This window comes from Mirounga angustirostris, unplaced genomic scaffold (genome assembly GCF_029215605.1).
Source record: "Mirounga angustirostris isolate CCGP_5_RB_7025 unplaced genomic scaffold, mMirAng1.0.hap1 SCAF_7, whole genome shotgun sequence".
Taxonomy (NCBI): Eukaryota; Metazoa; Chordata; class Mammalia; order Carnivora; family Phocidae; genus Mirounga; species Mirounga angustirostris.
Window position 1 is genome coordinate 89,402,545 of NW_026991715.1, and position 21,431 is coordinate 89,423,975.

The following is a 21,431-nucleotide window of genomic DNA, read 5'->3' on the forward strand; positions in this document are numbered from 1 at the left end:
GAGTCTGGAATTTGGGGTGGGGGGAAGGTCAGGACTGGACATATAACCTGGGAGTCCTTGGCATATAGGTGTTATTGATAGTCACAGGACAAGATGGGGTCCCGGCAAATGAATGTAGTCGGGAACATTTCATGGCCATGTTGGGAGGCAGATGAGGAGCTGCCAAAGGAGGTAGAGAAGGAATAGCCAGTGGCAGGAGGAGGTAGGAAGCAAGGGGCAAGGGAGAAGGCACCTGGACCAGTGCTACTCCCAGGCAGGGCAAAAGGAAAGCTGACAAATCACCATTGACTTGATAACTTGGAGGTCACTGTAGACCCTGAGAAGAGGGAAATAATTCAGAGGACGGGTGGAAACAACGGCCTGACTAGAGTGAGTTCAAGAAAGAGCAGGAGGAAAGCAAGTGCAGACAGGACTACAGACAACTCATTTGAGAAATTTTACTCTCAAAAGGAGTAGAATAGGGGATGCCTGGGTGGCTCAGTCGGTTGAGCATCTGCCTTTGGCTCGGGTCATGATCCTGGGGTCCTGGGATCAAGTCCTGCATCTGGGGAGTCTGCTCAGCAGGGAGTCTGCTTCTTCCTCTCCCCCTTCCCCCTGCTCATGCTCTCTCTTTCAAATAAATAAGCAAAATCTATTTTAAAAAGAGTAGAAGAGCAATAGTTGAAGGGGAGGTGGGGTCAAGAGAGGATTTCTTTAAAGGTAACTCTTACAGCAGTCTGTGTAGTCAGGGAAATAATGCACAAGAGGGAAATGTGATGAGGGCAGGGGGTGGGGGTGGAGAACAGCCTCAGCCATGCCCTAGAAGGAGCTGAGGGGTAGATGCCTATTCCCTCAGCCGAACACTGCTGCTTCTGCTCAATTTCCCCTGCCATCTGTGCTAGCTGCCCGGGATGACCACTAGGGACAAAGTGGGGATTCTGACACCCCTGCTAGAGTCACCCTGTTACATCCCCACTGCCTGCGCTGCCCTCTCTGGAGTGGGGTACCAGGCAACAGGCCATTTTAACAGTGTGGAGTCGTTACAGGGCAGAGGGCTGTTGACCGCCTGGGGTCAGGCTCAGAGCCAGGCCAGGGGCCGCCTGCAACTCTGTCTGCCCCTGCCATTATTTTCTGCCTTTTGTAGAGGGTTCTACAAACCTAGCTTCAAGATCCCCTGTCCCTACCTCAACTGACCCCACCTTGAGGTGTTCCACACCCGCAAGTCCCTCCAATTTAGAAAGTCTGGAGACGCCGATGGCTTGCACCTTACGCCAAACAATGCCTATCCTTACGATGGACCTGCAAGGCGAGTATTATTGTCCCGTTTTTCCGAGGAGGAAACTGAGATTCAGGATGTCCAGGTCTGTTTGGTTTCGAAGGCAGCTTTCTTTCGGCTGGGCCAGAGGGAGGCGCAAGGGGCTGGGCGAGCTGCTAGCTGGCTCCTAGACCAGGCGACGGGCAGCCCAGACCCTGCCCAGACCCCGCCCAGGCTCCGCCCCACCAAGGGGTCCCGGGCAGGCCAGGCCTTCGAGCTCCAAGCAAAACGGGACTTCGTGATTGGGCGGGGCGGAAGGATTGGGTAGGGCTTCCCAGTCGTAGAGAAGCCGCTCGCGGGCGTGACTTTCTCGGGGCGTGGCCTCTGGCTCCGCCCCCTTCCGCGGGCTCAAAGCGGACGGCGGCCGCGGGGGCGGGGTCAGAACACGGGTGGCCGATCCCAACGCGGCTCTGTGTGGCCAGCCACCGGGCAGCGCCTCGGCGGGGCCGAGCAGGTACTGGCGACCGCGCGGGGCGTCTCGGGCTGGGCCAGGCTGAGGGCAAGAGCCTGCTGGGTACCACGGAGGGCACCGGGGTCGGGGCCAGCGCTGCGCTTCCTCTTGCGAGTCTGGGCCCCTGCCTCCGCCCCCGCCCCCGCCTTCCTGCGGCGAAGCCGGCTGCGGCAGGGCCGATTGGCGCCTGCGCTGCTTCCTGCGCCCGGGACTCTGCCAATGCATGGGGCCCGGGCGGGGGACGGGGGAAACTGAGTCACGTCGGGATGGTACTAGGCCTGTGTGGGAGGCACCACCCCAGCTGGGCTCCAGAATGAATCCCCTACCTGGCCATGCTTCGGGGTCCAAGCCCTCACCGATTTCCATAGGGGCCATGGCCCCGCCCGGTCTCCCCCAGCGCCCAAAGGAGTCCTCATCAGCCTCCACCCGTCCAGGAATGGCTAGGACCCGCTCCAGCCGCCTCCCTTTCCACCCCTCCCCCTCGCGTCCCGAGCCCCCGTGTGCTCCCTCCGCTGGCTCCGCAGTGTCAGCTTACACGCCTTATATAGTCCGAGCAGGCTTCAGCGCGGCCTGCCTGTCGGGACCTGGGGGCGGGGGAGAGGAGCGCCGGCCCCTGACTCACCCGCGGTCTGTGGGAGGCTTAAGGCTGGCTTGGGGGGAGACCATGTCAAATTAGCCCTGCGGCCCATTTCTGAATGAAAAGAACCTCAAGATTAAATGAGGGGAACCCCTCATCATCCCAGTCCCTGGGGGAGGGGGTTTGCCCCTGCCTTTCCAGAATGAGGTCTGCTAGGCAGAAACCCAGGCACACCTGACAAGGTGCCCGTCTACGGGTGCCCTGGCTGTGTTTAGCGGCTGCTCGTGCCTGCCTGGCACCAGTCCAAGGCTGGTGTCCGGAGCTGGGCCTGCGTGCACACCCACTATGCTGTCCACTCACCTTTTCTTTCCTCCCAGGAGCAGGCACCATGGAGTCCTTCAAGGTGGTGCTGGAGGGGCCCGCACCTTGGGGCTTTCGGCTACAGGGGGGCAAGGACTTCAATGTACCCCTCTCCATCTCCAGGGTGAGCCATCTTTGGGGGAGGGGCTCCCCCAGGAGTCTTTGGGTGTTCAGGTCTCTGGTGGGTAATGGGAGGAGTCTGAGCAGGAGTGAGCCAGGTTCAATAGAGCAGGAGGTATCTAGGTCCAGAGATGTGGTGGGCACCTGCCACAAAGACTCCCAACTAGGTGGGTACTGGGAGAGGAGCACCCACAGTTCCCCAGCACTGCCCTGTACTTTGATGCCATTCCACAAAGCTCCTGGGGCCACCTCTGAGGCCCCAGGGGGATGCCCATTCTGCAGGAGGGGAGCCTGAGGTCTCTGGGAAGTATCTAAGCTGCTTGAAGGAGCAATGCTTGGAGCCAAGCCCCAGCCAGGGCATTCTTGACTGCAGGATCTCACTTCAGCCTCATTGCCACCCAGGGAATAGCAATTGTCATCCTGTTTTTCCAGATGAGGGAACTCAGGGCTCGGAGAGGTAGAGGGGCCTTTACAGCGATTCCTTGGCAAAGCAGGGATTTGAATTCAGGCATTGGGATGGTCTGCAGTTTGGTGGGGAGTGGGGGTACTTTCCAGCCTCTGTGAGGTTTCTCCATCTTCATCCATTGGTCCTATTCAGGATGCAGTGGCCTCTGACCCAGAGCAGGGGTGTGGGTTGGGCCTCTAAGGTTCTAACTTCAGCTCCTGAAGGCCTGCTCTGGTAGGGGCGGAGCTGGGGGCTGGCTCCTCCCTGTGGCAGGGGGATTGCCTTATAAGCCCAAGAATGCAACCCCATGCTGGGATGGCCAGCTGGTGACTAGAGTCCACAGAGCCGAAAAAAGCTGGTTGAGGCCTGAACGCCTAAATGCCATTGGTGGGCCCCTCAGCTGGTGACCACGAGGACATGGCTCCAACTGTAGGGTCAGTTGTGGGACACAAAGAGGGTGCCCAGAGAGAATGAGGCCAGCCCTGGGACTGGTGTCTGTGGCCAGGGGGTCAGGAGGGGGCGGGGACTTCCTGCCCGCACATCCGCCTGTCCAGAGACGCCCACCCAGGCGCCCACCGGGCAGGCAGCTGTTGGCAGGAAGCCCAAAGCAAGCACAGGCTGGAGGGGGCCAGGTTGTCCAGGCACTGCCCAGCCTGAGAGGGGCCCCAAGGCCAAGTCTGTCTACAGGAGTTGGGCCTGGTGGACAGGGCGGGCGGTTGGTCACTGTTCTTTCCAGGGACCTTTCCATGGGGTTCCCCTGGAAACTGCCCTGCTAGCTGGGTAGCTTAGGTCCGCCTACTACACAAACCCACCCCTACAGTTGTCAAGCCTTGCTAGCCCTGAAAGTGTATTCTATGTTCCCCTCTCTGTGAAAGTGCTAGCCAATGTGGCTGGGAGCTGTAGGCCTTGGCTGGACTCTGAGACTCAGTTTCTTCATTGGAGGGGATGGGCAACATAATAGCCTGAGGGATGGACTTTAAGATGTGGCCTGTTGGGGGCACTCTGGGTCTGAGCTCCCTTGTCAGCAGCCCTCGCTGTGGGTGGGGCCACAGGCTGAGCCCAGCACTGGAGTTGGACCTAGGCCCTGGTGGGTGGGCGGGTGGGGTGGTCTTTTCTGAGTTGGGTCAGCCCCTCCCTCTCCCCTGACCCCAGGGAGGAGGGAGGGGCTAGGGCTGGCTGTGGGCCCAGGCCTGGGAGATGAGGTAATGTCTGAGACTTGGGGGTTGGGCTGGCTATTGGAGTCCTCAGGCTGACTCACCCCCACCCTATGCAGTGTCCAGCTCTCTAGCTTTTCCCCTTCTTGACTCCTCAGGCCTCCTTGCTTCTCTCTCCAGCCCCCCACCCCACATCCAGGGTTTTCTCCAGCTTCCCTCTCCACCTCTCTGACCATTCCTCTCTCCCTCTTGTGCTTCCTGACCTCCTTGCTCAGGAAAGGAAGTAGTCCCCAAATCCCCACCCCTCCCTGGGAGCCAGCTGCTCCTGCCCACCCCCAAGACCTCTACCTCAGGCTTAGCCCACACCTCCCAGGAGCCAGCTTGTGTGGGTAGGGAGTGGCTGGACCAGGTTTCCCTTCTACTGACTCACCATGACCTTGAGTAAGTCACTTCCTTTCAAGGGTGTCACTTCTGTATGCTCATTATAAGGGGTTGTTGGATTGAACTAAAAGCTAGAGAGGCGATCCAGGCCCCAGACCCAACCAGGGGTTTAGGGAGTTGTTCGAGGTAGGATGACCTCTGAGTTGGGTCCCAACACTCAGCAGAGGTAGCCTCGTGTAGTGGAGCCTTAGGGTCAGGGTCAGACCTGGCCTTGCCTCTTACCAGCTGAGCAGTTTGAGGCAAGTTACATAAACTCTTTTTTTCCCCGTGTGTAAAATGCATATAATCTCAGACTCCACTCCGCAGGTTGTTGGAAGATTCAATATTAGCATGTGACAGTACTAGGTGCTCAGTAAATGTCAGCTGCTCTTCTTACCATGTAGCAGATGAAGAAGGAGGCACCCAGCTGTCCTGCCCTTCTAACCTCCCAAGCATGATATGGAGCCAGCTCTCCCTTCTTGCCCCAGGGCTGCATCTGGTGTCTCTGCCTTCTGGAGATCTCTCTAGAACCTCCCACCTCCCCTCTCCCTGCCCCAACTTCATCTGTGCATCAGCCCACCTGAGGAGTCTCCTGAGGCCACGGGCAGCCAATACCTTGCAGTCCTACCCCCCAACCTCTGAATGTGAATTGGCCTTCCAGCACTTCCCCATGGAAGTGTACTTAATGCCAGGCCCCTTGCCAGATGCCCAGGCAGCTCTGTGGGCTTAGACCCACAACAGCTGTGTCACCCCTTTCTGAGGGGCTAGAGGGCTGGGAGCGCCCAGTGGGGTTTGTCAGGGTTACCTCTATCAGGGCTCTGGGAAGTACCCCACTGGGACTTTCAAAGGGCTGATGGCCCTTCCTAACCTTAAGGCCAAGTCCTGGTTCCTTCATGACAGTCTTAGTTCATGCTGGTGGTGACCATTACTGCCAGCCCACTATTACCCCTCATTTGCCACAGGAACCGGGGATTCCCAGGGCAGAGCCCAAAGGACTGGGGGAGAGGGTAATGTGGCAATTGAAGGCTTTGGGGTGACACTCATTTACAACCTCAGCTGATACCTCGGGCCCCCTTCAGTCACTTCACGGGGAACCTGGAGATGCCGGGGGCCTATTCCTGGCTCTCAGAGGGTCCTGGCAGATCCCTGTAGCTGGCCCCAGGACAGGGTGCTGGGAGTGTAAGAGGTCAGTAGGAGCACCTGGCGGTGTCCTGGAGGAAGTGGCCATAGGCAGAAGCCAGCGGTGGGTGAAACAGCCTGGGCAGGAGGCTGGCAGGGGGCTCAAAGGCTGTGGTTGGAGCTGAGAAGCTTGGGGCTTAACCGGCAGGTGGCTGCTTGGTGATGTCACAGCAGTTCTGCACCGTGGGGAGGGGGGTCATGGAGGTGAACAAATGACTAAATAAATAGGGTGATTCAGGTGTTTGTGAAGTTCAGGTGAACCCCACCCGCCCAGATTGTTTTAGTGTTCCACAGCTGCCCAGAAATACATTGAATGAAGAGGCCTCTGGGTTCGAGAAGTAGGGCAGCTTAAGCAGGGTTGACTAATGTTGGCCTCAGTTTGGTCTGCAGAGGCTTGGGCGGCCGTGACCTTCCATCTCTCCACAGCTCACTCCTGGAGGCAAAGCTGCACAGGCCGGTGTGGCTGTGGGTGACTGGGTGCTGAGCATCGATGGAGAGAATGCCGGGGGCCTCACTCACATTGAAGCCCAGAACAAGATTCGTGCCTGTGGGGAGCGCCTCAGCCTGGGTCTCAGCAGGTACAAGGGCCCTGGCCTGCCTGGTGGGTGGGGCACCCCCAGGCCTGGCCTGCTATTACCCCTTCTCCTTCTCCTCCAGGGCCCAGCCGGCTCAGAGCAAACCGCAGAAGGTAGGCCTAGGACATCTGAACGCGACATCTGGGCGGTGGGAGGGGTGGGACTAGACTGCTGAGCTGACTAGCCCTCCCCCGCAGCAAGGAGCCTTGATACCCCTATCCCTGGCCAGAAATAGAGGGTGGGCGCCAGAGCTGGGGGAGTCTGGGAAACTGGGAGTTGGGCTGGGAGCTGCCGCACGGTCTGGGCACCACGCATGTCTGCCTGTCTGTCTGCTGCCTTCCGCTGGCCTGTGCTACCAGTCGCGCTTGTCTGCCCTTTGGCCCGCGTGGGCTGAGATCATCCCTCCCACATGGGCCCCTTGAAACCTGAGTTCCCCCCCACCTCCCCACCCCCCCGCCCCATGCCTCCGGCCAGATGTGTGGGTGTGGGGCTGGAGCACCGCTGTCCTCTCCACGCCAGGGGGGCACCCCCCTCCGGCCCAGCGTCCCCGCCCCTGCCTGCCCTGCCCGGCTCTGTCTCCGCCCAGGCCCTGGCCCCCGCCGCGGACCCCCCGCGGTACACCTTTGCACCCAGCGCCTCCCTCAACAAGACGGCCCGGCCCTTCGGGGCACCCCTGCCCGCTGACAGCGCCCTGCAGCAGAATGGGTACGTCGGTCCTGCCCACCCACCGCCTGCGCCCACGCCATCTGTCTGAGGCCCCACGCCCCCGCAGCGCACTGCTGCTCAGTCTGCATTGCGCCCCAGCCTGGCTGGAACCGTGCGGCAGCGACCCCTGGCGGCCGGGGCGGGGCTGTGGGCACTGGGCCCCTCCGAGGGTGTGGCTCTTGCCCAGGCGCTGCGCTACCTGGGCGCTCTGAGCCAGGCAGCGCCCCCCAACTGGTGGCCCGGGGTTGGGGTGTGGTGTCGGGCGACTGAGCCCTAGATACTCAGTGCAGCCTTGCCTCTGGCTACTCTGACCCCTTGCCATTTTTCTTCTTCCTTGTGTCTGTCCCTTTGTCCCTTTATCTGTCCCATCTGTCTATTTCCTTCACAGGTGCAGACCCCTGACAAGTCAGTGAGCCCCCTCTGCCTGTCCCTTTCTTCCTTCTTTTTGGCATTCTGGGCGGTGGCCCCTCCCCACCCTAGCTGCCCTCCTTTGCTCTCACTTAGCTACCCTCCCCCCCACCACCCAGCAGGGCCCTGGCCTTGCCCTGCCCCACTCTCCCAGCACCATAACCCACATGCACCAATCCCGGGAGGGGCTGCCCCCACTGCCCACCCCCCGCATGAGGTTCTGAGCCACACCCTCCCCACAGACAGCCCCTCCGGCCGCTGGTCCCAGACGCCAGCAAGCAGCGGCTGATGGAGGACACGGAGGACTGGCGGCCTCGGCCCGGGACAGGCCAGTCCCGTTCCTTCCGCATCCTTGCCCACCTCACGGGCACCGAGTTCAGTAAGTGCCAGCCCAGGGCAGGGCGGACTCTCCTGCTGGCTCCCAGCCTGGGCCTGGGCTCTGCTGGGAGCCTGCTCTGGTGCCCTGTGACCTTCTGCCGGGGCTCAGGGCTGGGGTGGCCCTCGGTCTTCTCTTGGTCAATGCCTGCCTCTGCCCTCTCAGTGCAAGACCCGGATGAGGAGCACCTGAAGAAGTCAAGGTAAAAGGACGGGCCGTAGCCCCTCTTTCTCACCTCCTGCCTTGCCCATTCCAGCCACCGCCCTGTGTCTGCTCCTCAGGGTCCCTCGCCAGGGCTCTCCATTTTCCTTCCTTCTTTCCTTCCTTCCTCCCTTCCGTCCTCCCTCCCTTCCTCCCTTGCAACTCTCCTTCCTTCTACTTCCTCCTCCTTCTCTCTCTGCCCCCCAGGGAAAAGTATGTCCTGGAGCTGCAGAGCCCACGCTACACCCGCCTCCGGGACTGGCACCACCAGCGCTCTGCCCACGTGCTCAACGTGCAGTCGTAGCTCGGCCCTCGCCGGCCGGCTGCCCTCTCTGCCTCTCTCTTTCTGTTCCTCCCACCCAGGGCAACTCCCCCCACTTGGTCGCTGCAGCTTCCGCCTACCTCACCCCCTCCTTTCCTGCCCCTGGACTGAGCCTCCTGCTGGCCTGGCAGAGGGGCTGGCCCTGTCTGACACTGCCTTCCCTCTTTGCCCTGTGGTATTACTCTCTGCCAGGTCTGTGCTGGCTCAAGCATGGAAATAAACATTCTCAGCCCTGCTTCCTCTGCCTCTGCCTTCTATCTTTGTGGGCTTGGTTTGTGGTTTGGGTGTGGGGGTGTTAGATGGTTCAGACCCAGTGTGGGGCCATGCCAGTCTGGGTCTCAATGAGGGCTGGTACCTGGCAAAGCGGGCCCTACCGTCAGAGCTAGATCTCTGGGATGAGGAAGCCCCGAGAACTGCCCCAGAAGGGAGAGAGTCCTGCTCCACCTCCCAGCCCTGTACAACAGACCTGCCAGCTGGAACCTGGCTAGGAGAAGCTGCTGCCCTACCCCTACCTACCCCTGTGGGACCTGGAGTCCAGCCCAGAAGCTCTCATGCACCCAGGCATCTCCCATGGGGACAGCAGGACCAAGGTTGGGGGGTGGGGCCACGCCAGGAGCCTCAACCATACAGGGCCTTGAATGGCAGATCTTGCAGCCAGGTGCCCAGGACAGAAGCCCCAGCCCCAGCCTCAGCTACACCCCAGGAACCCTGGCCTGGTGAGAGAGAGAGTGGGCTTGGGCCTGGGGAAGGGTGGGTAGCCTCCAGGGGCATGCCGGGGCGGGGGGTGCTCCAAGCTGCCCCAGGCTCAACCCCCTGACCTTTGGGGTCCTGGGCACCTCCCTGGAGCCACTTTCCTTAGCCCCGGCAGGCCCTACCACCCCGAGTCCCACTAGCCGCCCACCTTGGGCTGTGGACCCCGCATTTGCTGAGCGCTACGCCCCGGACAAGACGAGCACGGTGCTGACCCGGCACAGCCAGCCAGCCACGCCCACGCCTCTGCAGAACCGCACCTCCATCGTGCAGGCGGCCGCTGGAGGGGCCACGGGAGCAGGCAGTGGCAACAATGGCAAGACTCCCGTGTGCCACCATTGCCACAAGGTCATCCGGTGGGTGGCCCTGTTCCTTTTCCTACTCTGGCCTTCCCCGTCCTAAAGCCTGGCCCAGGCATCTTTCCGACCTTTGCGCCCCTGACTGTCTCCCCACTCATCTAGCTGTCACTGTGGGAGGATGAGGATTCAGTTCCCAATAGCGGTGGGGGCAGGGACCTGGCCTAGGTCCTCCGATTCTGCATCCTGCATCCCTTCCCCCACCGCACCCCACGTCAGCCTCTATCAGCGTTTGCCCTGCTGACATGGAGGAAGTACCAACAACACACTCAAGCTGCACCCCTAGAAAGGCCACTCTCTGGGCAGGGAAGGGCCTGCCCCTCCCAGCCCCTCTGCTCTCCCTCCTGTTCACTTGGTCTCTGCCAAACCTCTGCTCTCAGGACAGACAGGCCCGAGGCCCCTCCCTCCCTGCCCTGTTCCCTGGGGCCCAGCAGGGTCACACAGCGCCCCCAGAGTCAGCGTGCTGGCTCCTTAGAACCTTGCTAGTTCTCAGCCCTGGTCCTGCGCTGCTCTTGACTCCTGTCAGCTCTTAGGCTCTGCGAAGAACCCCTTCAGACATTTATGTGGGACCTGCAGGCCCCTCCCCAGGCCAGATGGACCAGGCAAGTGGGACAAGGTGGGGACCAGGGTCGGCTCAGGTACCCACTGGTCTTCAGAGCCCGTGGGCACTCTGGGCCTCCTGCCCCCAGAGCCCCAGTTCCTCTGGTTTGTCTCACTGGGCCCAGGTCAGCAGCCCCCAGCCAGCGTAACCCTCTTCCTCCTCCCAGCACGGCCTGTCACAATTTCTTGTCGTCAGAGCAGTGCAGCTTCATCACTGTGTCATCACTCGGGTCACCTCCCAAGCCTGTTTCTCCTTTATCTGGACAACGGGGAGCATGAATTTCCCTTCCAGGCCTCAGAGTAGGTGACCACTAACGTTACACAGGACAGGCGTGCACTCCCTCTCACTGCCCTCGCCTCCCCCTCAGGGGCCGCTACCTGGTTGCGCTGGGCCATGCGTACCACCCCGAGGAATTTGTGTGCAGCCAGTGTGGGAAGGTCCTGGAAGAGGGCGGTTTCTTTGAGGAGAAGGGTGCCATCTTCTGCCCACCCTGCTATGATGTGCGCTATGCACCCAGCTGTGCCAAGTGCAAGAAGAAGATCACAGGCGTGAGTGGGGCTGGTGGGGGGCGGGGGGAGGGCAGATCTGACCCCGTCGGCGTGGAAGAGTACTACGGAGGAACTCTTAGGCCTGGGGGCGCTCCCCTCAGGAGTCCTGTGGATTCTTAGCATCTTAATAAACAGGATGCTATATTAGCCTCATTTTACATTAGCCAAGATCCTCTTCACCGATGACCAAAGTCCTGCTCAGAGGGGCTCAAGCAAGCAGGAGTGTTACAGGTTTCCCCAGCTCTCTGAAAGTAGAGCGTTCCTGTGAAAACTTTCACAAGCCAAAACGGCGTGGTGAAGAAGCAAGTACTGTTAATTTATGTGGAAGAAAATTTGAGCGTTCCCAGACCCAAAAAATAACCTCATGTAGGCTTTTCTGGTACCTTTGGACACATCTTGCTAGCAGATGCACAAAGTAAATCAAGATGAAGCGCAGATGCTCACAGACTCAGCTCAGAGCTGTGGCAGCCTGCTGCGGGGATGCGGCTCCGGATGCCGAGTGCGGCTCCCGGGGAAGGAGCCGGTGGGGCCCCGTGCTCGGGTAAGAGGTACGAGCCGCCTCTGTGACGGCTCGCTGCGGAGCAAACGCTGAACGCTCTTTTTCACTTTTTGCCTTTTTGGTAAAAGCGAAGCTCCTTTCAGTTAGAGGGTCCGTCGTAAAAGTGAAGTGGTATATTGTTAGCTTCTAAAAAGCAGGAGGTTTGTGCATTGGCTCAAACACTCAGAAAGCCCGAGGGGCACTAGCCTCAGGCCTAGTTGAGGGCGGGTCCTGGGGTCGTCAGGACTTCCCCCCACTGGCCTCTGTTGTCGTCCTCTGTGTTGACTTCATTCCCTGCATACTTTTACTTAGAAGCTGGCAAAGATGGTGCCACAGCAGCTCCAGGATTCCCTCTCCCCGGCTTAGTGCCACAAAGAGAATAGGAGCACCCCGGTGCCAGCGGACACGTCAGGGGTCCCAGTGCTGATGCTCATGGCAACAGCTGGGTCACATGCCCATCTCTGGCCTCGAGCTGCAGGACTCAGATTAGCCGGGCCTGGGGGACACCCGCCGGAGCAGGGGTCCGGCGGTCCCACCCGCAGCACAGACAGAGTGAGGGAGGGTCGGTTCCCTGAAGTAAAACAAGATGACGTTACCCAAAGAGGGAAGGCGCACGCGGATCCCAGTGGCTGCGTCAGTGGGGTTGCATTCAGCGGCCGTAATAAAACCTCACTACAGAGCTTTCAGCAGAAGGGGTTATTTACTTCCGTCACAAGAATCCCAGGGCTGAAACAGCAGCTCCAGGATGCCTTTAGGCTTTTCCTGCCTTTGGCTCCGAAATCCTTAGCATGTAGACCCTTGTCCCCAAGCCTCTCATACCATGCTTACCCGAGGACTACTCAAGCCCCAGGCCTTGTGTTCTTGTTGCAGGCGGGAAGGAGAGGGAAGGGCCAAATGGCCTTATTTTAACAAGGTTTTTGCTTTTGACTCTGGAAGAAAAACCAGGACCTTGCATCTTTATCTCAGTGTTTGGAATTGTTATCCTATGAGCACCTGGGCTGCAGGGGAAGTTGGCAAACCCAGTATGTTAGCCTTCATCTTCCGTGAGAAGGCAGAAGGGGGTCGTGACAGGCTTTGAGGAGGCTGACCCACTGGGTGTGCCACCTCCCGTGCACAAGAGGACAGACAGTTCACCGTGCCTGGAAGGCATAGGACTATGGAGTGCCAAAGCCAGAAGGCCAGACACAAATTTGTGATTCAAAAGCCTGTTCTTCCCACTGAGGCTAAAGACACAGCAGAGCCTGGCCATGTTTTCTGCAGGGTAACCCAGCTGCCAACAGGAGCCAGGCTTGGGGCTTGGCTCAGCATGTGATGAGCACAGAGTGATGGGCCATCTCCCTGCCCCCATTCATTCTTATTAAGTGTGGACAGTGTGCCAGGTAGTGTGCCCCTTGCTCGAGGACGCCTCATGAAGTAACAGGTTTGGGCCCTGCCCCTGGGAGCTCCTACTAGGCGGGGAGGACTCAGAGGGTGTCAGGGGGTCAAGGGCACAGCGGGAAGAAAAAGGGGCAGAACAGGCAGGGTGAAAAGCTAATGGGGTTCCTGTCACACATGTATGGAAACTGAAGCCCGAGAGGGACAGAAACTGCCCAAAGGCTGCAAAGCATGAGAGCTAAGCTGGAGCGGTCCCAGGCACTGTTGACTCCCAGCTTGGGCTTTTCCCGACATTTCATGCTTCTTATGTCTGGATACAGAGGCAGAGCCACCAGATGTGGCCGGAGAGCTCTGTAGTGATGTTCCCATTAGTAAGGATTACCTTGCCCAAAAGCGGTAGAAAACTCAAAATAGTGGCAGCTTATTTTCCACCTAAGAAAGTGCAGGGGTGGGCAATCTGGGACTAATGGGCAGATCTAGGCTTCTGTATCTTGTTTCTCGGCCATTCTCAGGACAGGCTTACTTAACACTCTTAGTCTGAGATGAGCCTCGGCCAAAATTGCCACATTTCAGCCAGCAGGAAGCGGGAAGGGGAAGAAGGGATCGAAGGCCCATGGCAGCCATCTCGAGATGCCACCACCCAGCCCTTGGGCTTCCTTCCCATTGACCATATCTCAGTCACATGACCATGCTGAGCTGCAAGAGAGGCTGGGAAAGACAGTCTATTTGGGACAGCCATGTGCCCAGCAAAAAAAATGGGGATTCCATCAGTAGACAGGAAGGGGGAAATGGATATTATCACAGTCTTTGTTGTTGTAATGACAGTTTGTGTTGTGGAGCACTTACAGTGCGTGGGGCGTCCAGCTTCACAGTCCTACTATAGGAAGTCAGTGTAGTGATTCCCACTTTCTGGATGAGGGAATTTTGCCCCAGATCACAGTCCTTTCCCTGCCAGCCGGGGCCACACCCCACTGGGCTATTCTAAGAGAATGGGCTGGCTCCCAGGACCTGTCTTGAGCTGGGCATCACAAATCAAGGCCCCACTGTTGGATGACTGCTCTCTCTGCATTACACTGCACTCTTGTCCTGCTGCATCCCTGTGCTGAGTGGACAGGGTTATCATCCAGGCCACAGATGAGGAGCCAAGCCTAACAGGGCCTGGCTGGCTCCCAGGTCCTGGAGTAAGCCTTGGGTGGCAAACCCTCTCCTGCCCCAGTCCAGGCTAATGTTTCACAGAGGCCCAGGAGCCCTTAGCTTCCCCTCTTGCAGGGACTCAGGGCCTGACAAACTCTAGGAAGCCCCCACCTCACCCTAAGGGAAAGGGCGGGGGGAGGCGTACCTCCCCAGCCTGCTAGGGGCTCCGTTCCTGTCTGCGCCCAGAGCTCAGAACTGTTCTTGCCCTGGGAGATCAGCATGGAGCATGGGGAGAGAAATGCAGGGCAATCAGTTTCCGTGGAGTTGGAGGGAAACTGCACAGCATGAGGGACACATTAGAGGGGACCTACCCAGGTTTGGGGGCCATCTGAAGCCCTATGCTCTTCAGGTTCACCTCTCACCACTTGCCCCTCTCCAGTGCTCCAGCTGTGTGACCCATTTCATTTTGCCAATGTGCTGTTTCCCTTACCACAGGGCCCTTGCACAGTCTGTCCTCTCTGCCAGGAATACTATTTGATCACCCTCTTTACCTTGTTCCTTCTCATCTGGGACTCCTATCATTTCCTCAGGAACACCTTCCCTCATACCACCCTTTCCACCAGACCAAGTCTCCCACAGTTTGCTCACTACTCCCCAGTCCTCTTGTCCCGTCTTCTCCCCAGGTGTGAACTCCATGGGCTGGGACCAGGGGCTGGTCTGCTTAGTATTGTGCTCCACATACAGAGGGTGATCAGTAAATGTTTGAAGGAATGGACAGAAGTGGCCTCTAAGCTGAACTTTAAAAATGAGTAGGAATTAGCTGAAGAAGGATCAGGAGAGAGCACTCCAAGCAGAAGGAATAGCTTGTGTCACAAGGTAACACCTGGGAAGGGTGTGAGGTGAGGCGGAAGAGGTGAGTGGGGGCCGTGTTAGGAGTTTGGAGCCAAGCTTCCTCTGGGCAGGGGGAGACAGCTGAAGAGGGGAACAGGCTGCTGGGGCCTGGGTCAGGGCAGTGGAGAGGGGAGAGGCAGACAGACTGAGGAAACTAGGGCATTAAAATAAATACTGGTAACTGGCTTCCAGGTTCTTCTGAAGACCAGCAGAAAGCTGCCTCCCTGCTCACACACACACACACACACACACACACACACACACTGGACCCCGCCCTGGGCTACCCTCGCTCTTGCCCAAGCCCCCTGTGCCACCAGCTTACAGCCAATTCCTTCCCCTGGAGCCTTTGTCTACTTCTTGAAAAGAGGCAGCACCAGGCAGTGGGAAGAGCCAGCTTTGGAGCTGCTAGACTTGGGCATGAAACCCATTTCTGCCATCTATTGTCTATGTGACCTGGTGCAGGTCACTTTCCCTGGGCCTCACTAAAATGGTGGCAGTCACTGCCTGGCCAGGGTGGTTGTGAGGTAGATGTGAGATGCGACAGAGAGGCAGAGAGCACTGATGGGCCATCTGAGAGCAGAGGCTGCCCACATGTCCTGCTTGGTCTACACTTGCATTTTAAATTAACGGGCAATATTTGAAGATCAGATTTCACTTTAACACCTAGATTTCAACCTGAGCCTTCCGGGCATTCCCGCACGAACTGCTCAGCACCGTCCCTACAGGTGCTCCCCAACAACACCTTGCCCTATGGAGTACTCTACCGGGCCCCAGCAGGCATGGGGTCTGGGACCCCCAGCTTCCAATGTGGGGCCATCCTTTCAGCCTGCAAGGCTGGGATTAGGTTCCAGGTTCACAAGGGAAGGAACCAGGTGTCAAGAGAAAGTAATGCCATTGGCCAAGTTACCCAGCTAAGAAGTAAGGTCTGGTTGGACCCACAGATCTGACCCGCCTCGAGGCCCCACACTGCCCTCTGCCTGCTCTAGATCTGAATACTGCTGGCCCTGGTTGACCCAATGGTCCCCGGGATTGTCAGCCCAGGCCCAGGGAGAGAACAGGCTCCCTGAGCCTCGGCTTCCTCCCCAGTCCATTGGAGCAGGTTAACTCACGAGCACTTGTTGATGAGCACCTACAGGGACGGGTGCTGTCGCAGTACTGTGGTTACTAGGACAGTCCTGTCCCATTCCCTCCCAGACCTTACATTTGAGCAGGAAGAAGGGAGGAGAGGAAATGCTAAGCAATAGATACAATAAGTCACCTGGTACTGCGTTAGTACAAGCTGGTGAGGGATGAGAACAGAGTTAAAGGTATTGGGAACGTGGCATTGGAAGAGCAGATTGGAAGTCTTAACTGGTGTTGTCAGAACAGGCCTCTGGAGAAGGGGACACTGGAGCAGAAACGGGAAGGCAGTGAGGGGTGAGACTTGGGACATAGCTGGCAGAGAGGACAGCCGGTGTGAACCCCAAGACTGGCATTCCTGGGGCGTCAGCCATGGGCAAGAGACCACGTGGCGAGAGCAGAGGGTGCAGAGGCCAGAGGGAAATGCAGCGCAGGCAGGGATTCAAGCAGAGGGGAATGTGGACTCGCTCAGCTTGACGTCAGTCTGTAGGGCAGAAGGAGGAGCTCAGAGGTGAATTTTGGGCCGTCCCCCAGGCCAGGGATGCCAGAGGCTCACATCCCGCATCAGGGAGGCAGTGAGAAGTGGTCAGGATCTGGATGCACCTTGAAGACGGACCCAACAGGGGTTCCTGGCAGACTTGATGTGGTGCATGAGAGAAAGAGGGGCATCTCAGCTGAGCAGATTGGAAGGACGGAGTTGCCGTCAACTGAGCTAGGGACAGCTGTGGGAGAGGCGTGTTTGGGGTACAGAGGTGAGGCGCCGAGCTCTGGACGGGGCAAATCTGAAAGGCATAGTGGCCATCCACGGGGAGACCTCAGGGCCGGAAGTAGAATGGGAATGGTGGGTGTGCAGATGGAACATTTACCCTGGGAAGGAAGAGGGCCCACGGCCAGCCTTCCTATGTCCCCAGCTCTGGAGAGGAGGGGCCAAGCTGCCTGGTGACTGTAGCGTCCTCCTAGGAGATCATGCATGCCCTAAAGATGACCTGGCATGTGCACTGCTTCACCTGCGCGGCCTGCAAGACGCCCATTCGGAACAGGGCCTTCTACATGGAGGAAGGCGCACCCTACTGCGAGCGAGGTAGGTGGCCCCCCGGGGGTGGGGGGGCACAGGTAAGGGGTGGGGTGTGCGGCAGGTGAGAACCCAGGGCCCCCTTCCTCTCTGCCTCCACCCTCAGACTATGAGAAGATGTTTGGCACGAAATGCCGGGGCTGTGACTTCAAGATCGACGCGGGGGACCGCTTCCTGGAGGCACTGGGCTTCAGCTGGCATGACACTTGCTTTGTGTGTGCGGTGAGTTCCACCCCTCCACCACCCCCCCACCCCACCCCCCACCGCCTTGGACTCGGGTCCCCCTCCCCGGCCCCACCCAGGGTTCTTCACCAGCCTCCCTTCCACTCCCTGCTTCTGGAATTCATGAGAGGTTGGGAAGGGGACTCTTCCTACCACCCCCAACCCCGTGTGGCTTGAGCCTGGCTGTCCTCAGATATGCCAGATCAACCTGGAAGGAAAGACTTTCTACTCCAAAAAGGACAAGCCCCTCTGCAAGAGCCACGCCTTCTCCCACGTGTGAGCGCCTCCCACCCACGGCCACCTCATCCAGCCCAGCCCGAGGGAGCTCCAGTTCCAGGGCATCGCCCCAGATTTCTGGATAGGGCTGGCGGAGGTCACCCCAACCCCAACTCCTGGCCTGAGCCTAGGGTTCCCTGGGCCCTGCCCTCTCCCCTTCATTTCCCCGCACTCCCTCCACCTCCATCACACACTGGTGCTGGCCACACCAGCCCCTGTTCACATCCAGTGCCACAATAAACCTGTATCCAGCCGTGTCCTGCATGTGTTTCTGCCTGTGCATTAGGGAGGCTGGGATTTGAGGCCCATGGCAGGGTGGAGATTAAGATGGTTTTCCCAGGGCTGGCTGTCCTGGTCATCCTTGCGATGGGGACTTAGACAGCTCATGGTCAGCAGGAGAAGGTCAAGGGGGATCCCATGTGCTAGGCCCCAGCACCCACGGGAGGGCTGCCTGATCGGGACTGACTTGGGGGTCAGAGAAGAGGAGTTGGTACATCTGCAGAGATGGGAGGTGGAAAACAGCGACAGCCAGAGTGAAGGCCCAGGGGTGCCAGCCGAATGCCACAGCAGAGGGTGGGGCTGGAGAACACAGCCCCCGGGGCCTGGGAGGCCAGGCCAAGGAGCTGGGAGTGCGTCGTGAGGGCGAGGTGGGGGTGTCAGGGCACAGAAGAGCATGAAATAGTGAAGCAACTTGTTCAGATTTGTATTGTAAAAGAGCTCTGAGAGCTGTGAGCAAGGTGGACGGAAGGAGGGGGACTAGGAGGAGGGGCAGGCGCCACGGAAAGGGAGGAGCAGAAAGTGACTTGGCAGAGATGGAACCCAGGGAGCCTAGAGTGGGGGCCTGAGGGATGAGGGGTGAGGAGAGGCAGGAAGGCAACTCTGCTACGCATCTGGAATATACCAGTCATTGCTCACACCATCTCATACCATTCTCACAGCCATCCTGGGAGGTGTTTACCTTCACTGTGGGAATGAAAGGTTAGGAAACCTGACCAAGGTTTCATAGCTCCTGAGCCATGAGCCAGACTGGATGCCAGACCTGAGTCTGGGCATCCTTCATCAGTGAGTGTGCCTTGGAAGCTCCCTTCTGCCTGCTGTCTTGAAACTTGGAGGCTCTGGTAGTGGCCCCATCTTTCTCTGGGGCTTCTTGCTTCCCATCGATACCATCCACCACCCTAGGAGAACTGTCATCTCTCCCTCCCGTCTCAAGCCTGGACTGGAGAGAGACTGAGGAGAAGCCAGACTAGGGCCAGGACAACCTGGCATGGGGACCTTTAGCATGTCTGAAGTTGTTGGCATTCTCAGCAGGTCCTTGGGCCCATCCTTTTCAAGAGAAGAGATGGCCTCTCTGTTGTGTTCTCTTGAGGACCCCTGGAGCATGAGGGCAGGGCTTCCTGTGTCATTTTCATCACGCCTTGCCAGAGCCTGGAACAGTGTCTGGCACACAGTGGATGCCCAGTGAATGTTTGTTGAATGACTGGATGGGGTGCCTGTGGGACATTTATGTGACAAATTCAGGGAGTAGATGAAGATTCAAGTCCATATTCACCTCAGATTCAATTCAGGAATGAGTTTGGGACAGGGCCGGGGAGGTCACAGATGCATGTAATTGATGCCCAGAGAGCGAGAGGAGCAGGGGCCCAGGCAGGTCACAGCAGGAGTAAAGCAGGTAAGATGCGGTGTCCTTTCAACTGAGACATCCCTAGCATATTAAACACAGTATCTTTCGCTTCCACAAAGAAATGTACTCTCTCCCACTTCTCTTGAACCGTGAAGCCCTCTCAGTCCATCCTTGGTTTCCATGGATACAGGTGAGCAAGAGCACAGGGGAAGATGGTGAGAGCTGCTGGGAGCAGTCTGGGGGGAGTCTTCTGGGGGCAGCCACTCTCGGCCCCAAGCAAGGGCCACCATGTAGGAATGCCCAGCTGTGCCAGATCTGACAGTTTACCAACAGAATCCAGAGATTCAGACTTTTATGTGAAATCTGGCTTTTGGATGTTGGCAATTAAGTTCAATTCTTTTTTAATCTGTTACAAAAATAATAAACATGGAACAAATCCAGCATAAGGACAGCAGGGGAAGAAATGAGAGGCCAGGAAGCAGCAACATCCCAGAGGAAGCAGACAGATGACAGCATCTGGAGAGCTCAGGGCAGGGAGGCAGGGGCAGGGCAGGAGTGTTTCCAGAAGTTGCCAACAGTGTGTCATCCAGGCAGATAAGGCCAAAGAGTCCCCATTGCATTTCTCAACAAAGCGACCATGTTTGCCAGATCAGTTTAGCAGAGAGCTGGGGCAGCAGGATGAGAGGAACAAGGGGGAGGGCTTGCGAGATGTGGAATGAGAGGAGGTGAGAGAGTGTAGACAGCTCTTCAGAGGCTTGGCTGTGGTGGGCCAGGAGGAAGCCGGACCACTAGCAGCCAGGGGCAGCTGGACAGCCCCGATGGGTGGAGGGAGGAAGCTGGGAGGCTTCTGCCCAGGGAAGGTGGTTGAAGAAAGGGAAGTTGGGGGAGGGGGTGGACAGGGAGGGGAGGGTGAGGAGCAGAAAACTGGGGGCCCGAATCTCAGGAAAGAGGAGCTAGCCTAGATGGAAGTAAACACAAGCGTGGGGTACCGCTCCCTCTGCCAGGAACCACAGAGCAATGGCTTATATATAATTTAATCATAGAAAATCACTTAAGAGGGATGCGATTAAAGGCATGCTTCAGAGGAGGGAACTGAAGCTCGGAGAGTGGAAGTGACCCGTCCAGAGCCCCCCCCGCCAGAACGGCCTGGGTCTGCTGCTCAAGGATCGAAGGCTGAAGTGCTCCCCACGGCACCTCCCCACAGAGCTGCAGAGACCACGGTGTTCCAAAGCTGGGGCGTGAGGCTGGGCGGGTGGAGGCTATGGGGACTGGGCAATGTCCTTGTGCCAGGCAGGGGAGGCCATTAGCGCCCTTGGAGAGTACAGTCTCCAGCCAAGGGGGCAGAGCCCCACGGCGGGGGCATGAGTGGGCAGCCGGAGAGGCAGCAGGCAGGGGAGGGGCTTTTGCCAGCTCTGAGCGGTTTGAGCTCATTTGAAGTCAGCGGGGAGAGAGGCAGTGCAGGGCGAGGGACTGTTCCACCGGAGGACAGAGTACAGAGAACTGATGATTCTGGGGCTGCCTCCTCAGTGCCAGGTCCTACGTGGCCTTGGAATATTCACAGTCCTGTGGGCCCTTCCCAGCAGCCTGGCTAGGGAAGGGGAGCTGAGGCCGTGGGCTGAAGGGCCGGGCCCCACAACACGCAGGGACCAGCCGCCAGGCTGGGATTCCAACAACCCTGTGAGTGGAGGAAGGGCCCCTCCCTAGCAGGGCCTAGAGGAGGTGGGGACCAGGGCTCCAGGGGCCACAGTGGAGCAAGAAGCTTGCTGGGAGTCTGGGAAGAACTCGGAGGGGGGTGGGGGGGCGGGGCCAGCCCAGGGAGATTGTGCGGTGAGGTCACCACAGAGTGGCCAGGGAGGGTCCTCCCTCTCAGGGCTGGGGCAGGGCGGGGCACCATAAGGCCAGCTCAGCTTTCACCCACGTCCTTGCCGCAGACAAAAATGACTACTACTTGGGGATTAGGTAGATTAGGAAGGACTCTTTCAGCTGCCATTCAAACTAGTTTTAGCAAAAACAGGGAGAATTTGTCTCATTTAACTGGAAAGGTCAATGACAGTGGGAGTCTCTCTGAGCTTGCTTTCTCCCTCACTCTCCATCTCTCAGCTCTGATTTCTTCATGCTGGCTGTATTCTCAGGTGGGTCTCCCCATTATTGGCAAAGATGCCCCTCAACGAGCCCCAGGCCCACATCTTGCCAGCTCAGTAGCCCCAGTGGAGCCTTTCTTAATGGTTCCAGCAATAGTCTTAGAGCTGACACCCATTGGACTGACTTGGGAGACGTGTCCCTCCCTGAAGCAGTCTCTGCATCTGCCCACCGGCCTGGACTACATGCTCCCATCTGGAGCC

The 21,431-nt window shown here is 58.5% G+C and overlaps 1 protein-coding gene across 10 annotated transcripts; it reads left to right on the forward strand.

Annotated features, from left to right (window-relative positions):
* Nucleotides 1-1,609: 1,609 nt before the first annotated feature.
* PDLIM7 (PDZ and LIM domain 7) lies at nt 1,610-17,725 on the forward strand. 10 transcript variants are annotated; one of them, XM_054513258.2, is made up of 14 exons: nt 1,610-1,748; nt 2,700-2,806; nt 6,427-6,578; nt 6,658-6,688; nt 7,162-7,280; nt 7,669-7,689; nt 7,931-8,067; nt 8,230-8,266; nt 9,233-9,303; nt 9,447-9,693; nt 10,662-10,842; nt 16,859-16,979; nt 17,077-17,192; nt 17,386-17,725. In XM_054513258.2, exons 2-14 carry the CDS (start codon nt 2,711-2,713, stop codon nt 17,470-17,472), a joined length of 1,416 nt encoding a protein of 471 aa, XP_054369233.1. In that variant the 5' UTR covers nt 1,610-1,748; nt 2,700-2,710; the 3' UTR covers nt 17,473-17,725. The 10 variants fall into 10 exon arrangements, with proteins under 10 accessions (XP_054369233.1, XP_045756176.1, XP_054369234.1 ...); XM_045900220.3 differs by having other exon boundaries at nt 9,242-9,303; XM_054513259.2 differs by lacking the exon at nt 7,669-7,689.
* The last annotated feature ends 3,706 nt before the right edge of the window (nt 17,726-21,431 follow it).